Below are 8665 nucleotides of genomic sequence, written 5' to 3'. Positions count from 1 at the left end.
ATGCACAGGCAAAACAGATGTTTTTTTCTTGCACACATTTACTTCTGGCAGCTTATGTGAGATTTTCTTGGTTCGTCTGTTGGACACAATCTTTTTACATGCATGTCCATTTGGTCTAGTGCCTTAATGTTTGTACGACTGAGTGTGAGGACTCCCGGACCAGGGAAATTAAGGTACAGGAGAAAGCAGGGAAAACAGCAATCATCCAGAAGGCATCTGTCTTTAAAAGTTCCTTCAGAGACCAACGTCTAGAAAAAAAGTGACAATTAATTTATTTCCTGGCTCAGCAGCTGGAGGAGGAGGAGTAAAATGAAATGTGTACAGTCATGAAAACTGCTGGCAGACTGGGAGAGAGGTAATCTCACATTAAACTTCAAAGTGGAAACAACCCTGCAGACTGAGGAGTACGAATGACACAGGTGTTTGCTGGAGCAAAGTTACCAGAGGAGCAAAACTCTGCTGAAGTGGCTCAGACACAGACTGGATCTTCTGTCACACTCATCAGTGTGATGGGAACCGGTGCAGGAGGATCTGGTGTCGGTTATTTCACCTGATTCTTCTGTCTGTTTTTTAATCACATTCAGGATTTTCGATGCTGCCTGGGAAGGATGAAGAGCTTTTTACTTTGCTGCGTTTTTCTCTGCACGATGTTGCCGCGGAGCAACATGCAAATTGCTGTACCTGCCACAGGTGAGTTGGTAACGTGAGCTACAATTACAGACATGAAACAGAGGAGGTACAGTTATGTAACCGAGTGAAACATTAACATCTCACAGACCTAATACACAAATACAAAGCTGAAAGGTTGCAATCGTATTCGTCTTCGGGCTTAGATTAAGAAAATTAGATATTTTGTAAATGGAGTCTTGCCTTAAAGTTAAACCCCTTAGAAAAACAAAAAGTATTTTCCTTAATTGAATAAATTACCTCTGTAATCTGTGCAAATACACTCTAAATCAAGGGGACTGTTTTTCCTTACAGAGAGTAAAATATTTACACATTGCTGTTAATAAATGTTGATGAGTCAGATCGCAGCAGACCACAGTGAGGCATGAAAAGCACCATCACTGACATTTAATAAGTAGCAACAGGCCAGGATCATTTCAACAGGCAGGCTGGTTTGAACAAGTTGCCACCTGGGCAGTGTTGTCCAGGGGAATTCATGGGTGCTGATACATTGCAAAACAGTGGCTCATTACTTTTTAATTCAGAACATAAAGGGTGTGGCATTTTGTATGGTTACAGTTGTATGATTACTTTTCATACTGTTAAGTATATTTTGCTTATAGTACTAATGTACGTTTACTTAAGTAAAGTTTTTAATACAGGACTTTTACTTCTAATAGAGTATTTCTATATACTGGTGTTTATAAAATTGTCTCTTTTTTTTTAAGGTTTAAGCTGGAAGAGAAGCCAGATGGTTGTAACTTGGCTAAAGTTGTTTTTGTAACTTCCTAGGGAACCCATTATTAGAGGGTATTACATGTAACAGGCTAAAAAAAAGGAAGAGAAAGTGTCATCTTTTCCACATTATGACACAACTTGAGATATCACATCCAAATTGGACCCCAACCCGTTTATAGAAACACATGCAAATAAACAGTGTGTCCGGTGTCGCCACTGGTCTGCCCTAAAACATTTCAGCTGCCTGAGTGACTCTTAAAGGAGTTAGTCCAGCTATTTATTATTGCTTGTCTTTTAAGTTGGATGATAATGCAACCCTCAATTTGTAAAGCAGCCTCTCTGTTATAATTTTGTATTATCCAAGCCCAAGCCAAGATGACTCTGATTACCTCTGATTACTTGACAAAGCACCCCCAGAGCCATTACATACATTATACAACTGGTTTACAAGCTCTCCATGAGGGGGACAAACTGATCTTTATTTGTAAAATTGGTGGAGTACCCCTTTAAACACAGACCATTTTGTTGGGTCTAGATGTGGTTGAGAGATTTAACAAGACAATGTGCTGTAGATGCCATACATCTCTGCCGTGTGCTTTGATGGTGCTGGAGGGAGGCTGTCTTGCTTTATTATCGACACAAATCTCTACTTTAGACCAGACAAGGTGCCCAAATGGTGGGAAAACAAGTTTCTACACAGGCTTGCTGGCATATTCATATAACTGTGTCAAATCAACAGATAAGGCACTGTTAACACTAGTTAACCTGATGGATGATGAGTAGAAAAATGACACATCTGTTCATCGTTCCACAAACACATTTGTGCATATGGACTGGTCTAAAATACTGAACTAAAATACAGATCTGTTGGGTGTAAATAATGACTCTAGAAACAATCGATTACAATTAAACTAATAGGACACAATAGGAATATTGAACAGAGAAAGAATAAATCAGCCATGTCATGTTGCATAATGACGTTCAAAAAGCTAAATAAAATCAATGGGTCATAAAGAAGTAGTTTGACATTTTGGTAAATGCACATATTCGCTTTCTTGCAGAGTGTTACATGAGAGCAGTGAGACCACTCTCATGTCTGTCAAGTAAATACGAAGCTGAAGCCTGCAGCCCGTTAGCTTAGCTCAGAACAAAAACTGCAAACGAGGAAAGAGCCGGTCTAATGCGCGTAGCAGCCAGGCAACCAGCGCAGACTCCAGGAAGTTACTGCTCCCAGCCAGGAGCTCCAGCTTCACAGTTGCAATACAGATGCGAGAGTGGTATCAATCTCCTCATCAAACCCTCGGCAAGAAAGCCAATAAGTGTATTTCCAAAAATGTCAAACTATTAATGTACGACGAGTTGTAGGGCAATATCTAACGCTGTGGGATGAACTGTTCCACAGTCTGTCCTTTTAATGGAAAGTGTGGCGTGAAGAGCGGTGATTGGTTAGCAGCCGTGAGAGGTGTGAAGGTAGAATAGGGGGCAAAGAGACTAGAAACAAAAACTGGTGCCGCTCCAGGCAGTGTTGGGATCGATGCAGGTAAACTGTTCATTGTTCATGTTTGATTCTTCTCCAGGAGCAGTGAATTACTGTATTTTGAAGGACATTAGGAGCTTTTGTCTTAATGCCGACTTACATGTAGAGAAAGGTGTGGTCCTTACAGGTGGCCACAGCTAATTAAAAGAAAATATTTTGACTTATTAGCTGAGTTAGAGATCCCCCCAAAATAACTCCCACGTGGAATGTGTGGAATTTGTAATTAATTTGTGGTTTCACTTTTCTACAGGAAATCTGTAAACGTTTAAAGCGGCAAAAAGCAACACGTTTATGTGTAAAAAGATCATCGAGAGTTTGGAAGAGGTTGCATAGATTTTCATCTGACAGACTTGATAGTCTACCATCTGTCTGTTTGATTTCAGCGCATGATGAGGAAGCATTAACATATTCTTCATTCATCTGTGCCGCTCTGCACTGTGACATATGGCATTGGTACAGCTTGAAACCAATTAAATGACAGATGACAAGTTCAAATCTACCTCTCTCTCTCACACAAATATACACATTCACATGCACTTCTCCTCCGAGGAATGCAAAGATGGAGCAGTTCCCCCACATCTCCATCAACAACTCTAATTCAACCATGTCTCCCCATCTTTCTGTATCGTTTCTGTGTTTCTGTCTCCACTCATACATTTCCACAGAGGTTTCACTTTGTTGAAACTTCTGCTTTTTCCCCTGTAGCATCTATCTCCTCTTGTTATCTTTGTAAGTTATCAGTGTTTCATTAAGATGTTGGCTGACGCCCCTTCATCTGATTGCTTTTCTCCCTCATTTCCTCTCTGCCTGGTTATTTTCCCACTGCTTTATTTTCTGTCTTCCTATAAAAGTTTAATGATTATGGACCATTGCAGCAATAAATTAATGGGTGTGTTCTGCAGAGGTGCTGCAAATGGAAAAGTGTGAACGATATGGAGGAAGTGGTGCAATAAAGTAGATGTGTACATTATGTAGTGAACAATTAAGAATGGCTATATGTGGGTTGAATTAATTCCCATGCAGCATTTAATCTGGTCCTCAATCCTAATTATTCTAAGAACTAATGTCACAGTATTAATCATTTATAATGGGTGATGGTATAAGAACAATATTTCATGAACTACAGGCACCGAATTTACCAAAAGTCACGTGCAGTGAGCAGGATTATTAGGAAACACACACTGGTGTCCTTGAGCAATGGATGAGTGAGTCACCAGATGTTTTGGAGACGAATCTGATCTGCAGGGTGATGCTTGTGGATAGAATTGATTCTTTTCATTGAAAGTTATTCCAGTAAGACGACTTTTTCACGACAAAATGCAGCACAATTGCTTCTGAGAAATGATGATGGGTGAGACGGCGAAACCAGTATGTGTTCATTCAAGGGGGGAGATCCCAGGATGGGGGATGTGCTTTCTCTTCCTCTCTCTGCACTGCTTCTTTTTTTACTTTTGTATCTACAGTGTAAAACTCACTCTGGTTTCATATATTAAATCGACTCCTGTGACCGGTTCTCTTGGTTCCTCGCTATCATACTTCAGTGTTAAGTATGAAACAAGACACCTCATAAACATGTTATCGCCTCTCATTCTTTATATTAAAGCTTGCGCAAGGACAGTAACTGCATCTGGGACAATATCAGTCTTGCTTTAAATGCCACAAATCAGAGTAATTTTTTGTATACGGTGTGATTGAGATATTAATGTAGTCATGATGGGATGATTCGTCATTGCAGGATGCAGCGTAGGTGCCAAAGAATGTGCCAAAGAAAAATAATCACTAGTTAACCTGTCAATAAAGAGAATGTGAGGTTCACACAGCATCCAAATTAAAATGGCCTTCCTGTTTTTCCTCCTGTTGTTCACAGTGTTGAACTGCTGTGAGGGGGATATTCTCCTTTTGCTGGACTCCTCAGGGAGCATAGCAAACTACGAGTTCTCACGCCTCCTGCATTTCACTGCCGAGCTGCTTCGCCCCTTCTCATTGGGCCGTGGGCACGTAAGAGTGGGCCTGCTGCAGGTGGGCACCAACCCAAACCTGGAGTTCAGCCTGGACATCCACAACAGTCAGGAAAGTCTACAGAAAGCCCTGCGACGTGTCATCCACCTGCATGGAGACACCAACACTGTGGCAGCGCTGAGGGTGGCCCAGCAACTCCTGACAGAGAGGGAGGAGGATGTGCCAAAGATACTGCTTTGGCTGACTGATGGTGTGCAGCCTGGAGATGTGGAGAAGCCCATGACGGAGCTGAAGGCGCAGGGGGTTTCTGTGTTAATTGTATCTACCGTACATGGCAACTACCAGGTTTTACAACGTGCAGTGACACCTCCTCTGGAGTCCCACCTCTACTCTGTGGACATAGATAACATCAACATCATCACGGAAGATCTGAGGGAGGCCATCATCGGTATGTGTTTGTGTGTGTGTGTGTGTGTGTGTGTGTGTGTGTGTGTGTGTGTGTGTGTGTGTGTGTGTGTGTGTGTGTGTGTGTGTGTGTGTGTGTGTGTGTGTGTGTGTGTGTGTTATTAAATATTAGGTTCATCACTGAAAAGCAAAGTAGCTCCATGCACACATTGGGAAGTTATTTTTAGACAGAAAAGTGATTTTTAAATACAGAATTATTCATTCCAGTTTCTATATTTTATCTCTTTTTGCCTCTCTATCTCTCTTCTCCCCCTCTCTCTGTTCTCTTATCTTGTCTTATCTATAGAAATTATTCGTGCAGAACGGCTGCGCATTGTTCACTTGACTTCCCACAATGCTGTGCTGCAGTGGCGTCCTGTTCTGAGAGCAGACAGCGGTTACTATGAGCTCTGGTATAACTCCATGTTGAAAACAGACAGTGAGACCAGACATATTCTCTCAGGCGACTCCAGCTGGGTAGAGCTGACTAACCTCCAGCCTGATACCACCTACACAGCGTCCGTCCACCCAGAGTCCAACCAGAGGCTGTTTAACACACTCTCTGTTAACTTCACCACTCTTCCTGGTGAGATAATTTTAAAGGTATTTCCCCTTTAAACACATGTTTTTATAATCCTGCAGTGTGCTTAACCACAGAAGAAATAGTTGACAAAACAGTCCCATCACAAGGTCCACTCAGTTATGGAGTTTTTGTTAATTTTTCACTATCTTCCTCAGAAGATGGAGTTTGCTCAAGGAAGCTTATAGATTTGAATTTCCTTTTTTTTTTTTTTTTTTAACAGAATGATATTAAAAAAGCTGAAGACCAAATCATTCAGCCAGCTGAGCACTGGTCAAGAGGGTTGTTGGTTTTCTATTTACTATTTGTTATTTACTGCAAGATGAGGGCCCATGTCTGCACATTTACAGTTTGTAATAACACACACAACCCTTGACTTGTACAGCTGAACAGCAATCTAAAGTACACTAGGGTTTCTGTAGTTTGATTGTTTACTTCAAGTGAGGTGTTCAAACAGGTAACTTTGTGTGTTGTAGTACCATATTCACGAGATTCAATCTAATCTAAATTCATTATAGTTGATCTACATTTGATGCTGGAAGTCATCACCTCACCTTTGTTCCTTCTTCCTACGGTTGCCTCAGATGCTTTAAGCCTGGCAGTGGTCTCCGTGTCCGACTCTGGCCCTCACCAGATCCGTGTGAGCTGGGGTCCCCTGCAGCCAGGCCAGGTCCGGAGATACATGGTGGAGTACGGCGCTATTCCGAGCGGACGTGTCCAGACTGTGACGTTGCACAACCAGAGAAACTCTACCTTACTTACTGGCCTGGAGCCAGGCACTCAGTACCTGGTCACAGTCAGTGCTCTGCATAAAAATGGGAAAGAAATAGCAATGTCAGTGAGGGCATGCACTCAGGAGGGTACGCTTTCAGTTTGACATTTGTATATCATGTTTTATTCCAGATAATTCAGTTGTCTTTGCTTTAAAGCATCGCATTTATTCTGTTTATTTCTTTTTTTCCTGAAAACTGACCTTTAGAAGTTGCCAATTATCATAACAATCATAGCAGAAGTTATCTCAGGGCACTTTTCATACAGAGCACGTCTAGACCGGACTCTTTAGAGTTCCTTTATGAATCAATCCTACTTTTTTCACACTGTATCGGCTCCACTTGACCAAACTGTTCAAACCTTTCCCTGGCTTTCTTTTGTTTTTCTTTCCTGTAACAGCTCTGCCTGCTCTTGCCGACCTTCAGCTGATCCCAGTGGAGAGTCAGGAGGTGCAGGTAGTGTGGCAGGCCCATCAGGAAGGCTTGAAAGGCTACTATCTCAAATGGGAGGGAGAAGACTCCCAAAGGTCCTCCTCAAAGTCCTCATTCTCCTCAGTACACCTGTCTCCTACCACTCGTTCAACGCGGCTCACACATCTTGCCCCGGGCAGCCGAGTGTGTGTGTCTCCAGTCTACAGCTCGGGCATAGGAGACGGATTATGCTGTAATGCAGAGAGTCACAGAGGTTAGAAAAGCTGAATATTATCATCTGCTTTTTTTTTTCTTAATTCCTGCAACTATATTCATGCATAGCAGGTTTGGTTCATTAGAGGAAGTATAATTTCTCATTTTTCTGTCTGCTCTCTGATAGATTCCAGCCAGGGGGGTTAACAACCAGAGTCTGCAGCAAAAAACAAGGAAGAAATCAAGCATTTTACGTGCTGGATGCACTAAATAACTTGTCGGGACTGAGAATTATTTCTTAAGTTCAATTTTCATCTAGAAATGATTTATAATTACAGAAAAAGACTCTATCACATCACCCCAGCCCCCAGTAAATACTGAGCATAATTAAGTCTCTTTTTCCCTTGCAAATGAAAATATCACCAACTTTGTTGGAACGCTGTCTGCGACGGCACCGCACATTGATTCAGACAGATCGTTTAGTCGGGAACATACACAACTGTATGCAGGATGCAGATAAGCAGCTTTCACAGTCAGTATGAGGAATAATTGTTTCTAACAACAATTATGTATTACTCTGATTAACAGTCTGTAATGTCAGCCTACTTTTAAATTGTACTGTTACATAATTATGGCTATATTTACTTGAACGTAAATGAAAGTTCATGTACCTTCACACTGCCCCAGTGTCGGATCAAAATCAAAATTTGTGGTATCACTCGTCACTAGTGTTATATCCTAAAACCAGTAAATGATATCTTTCTGAGCCAAGACTTCTCTCAGCTGAGAAGTGACAATAGTTTGAATGGAGTTAAATTAAAATAAAATAAGATATAAGAATAAGATAAGATAAGCATGAGAAAATTACATGTTTGAAGTCTTTGAGGTACCATAAACCGTGAAACATCCTTGTGAATTGCAGAGCTAAAGCTTTGCAATTAAAAATACAAGTACCCTAATGAATTGTAAACTGAGAGGCTGAGCTTCATTTTCACAGCATTATTCATTTAAATTGCTGAAAAAAAATTCAAAGATAGATATTCAGACATCTGGGTATGTCACAAATTCCTCACACAGGTCACCTTATCCCTCAAACCTTTTTACAACTCAGTGTTTTAAATGCAATGATGTCTTCATTCACAAATGTAATATTTTACTCCACTACTAGTCTTCACATGAATGTTGTTCAATGAATCAGTCTAATATTAGCCTGAAGCTGAGCAAGGTTTGAATGCCAGGTTAGAGGACTAGACCCTGCCTTTTAATGCTTTTCTCAGATTAGCAGAACGCTTGCTCTGACTGAGAACGATCCTCACTTTGAAACATATAAAAGCAGTGTTAATTTGT

At 41.1% G+C, this 8665-nt stretch overlaps 1 protein-coding gene across 1 annotated transcript; it reads left to right on the top strand.

Annotated features, from left to right (window-relative positions):
- Positions 1-606: 606 nt before the first annotated feature.
- On the top strand, positions 607-7599 carry LOC120783272 (von Willebrand factor A domain-containing protein 1-like). Its single transcript, XM_040116144.1, has 6 exons — positions 607-690; positions 4809-5348; positions 5652-5930; positions 6509-6784; positions 7095-7379; positions 7506-7599. The coding sequence occupies exons 1-6, from the start codon at positions 609-611 to the stop codon at positions 7523-7525; spliced, it is 1482 nt and encodes a 493-aa protein (XP_039972078.1). The 5' UTR covers positions 607-608; the 3' UTR covers positions 7526-7599.
- Positions 7600-8665: the final 1066 nt, after the last annotated feature.

This window comes from Xiphias gladius, chromosome 21 (genome assembly GCF_016859285.1).
Source record: "Xiphias gladius isolate SHS-SW01 ecotype Sanya breed wild chromosome 21, ASM1685928v1, whole genome shotgun sequence".
Lineage (NCBI taxonomy): Eukaryota > Metazoa > Chordata > Actinopteri > Istiophoriformes > Xiphiidae > Xiphias > Xiphias gladius.
This window is presented reverse-complemented; position numbering and strand designations above follow the sequence as displayed.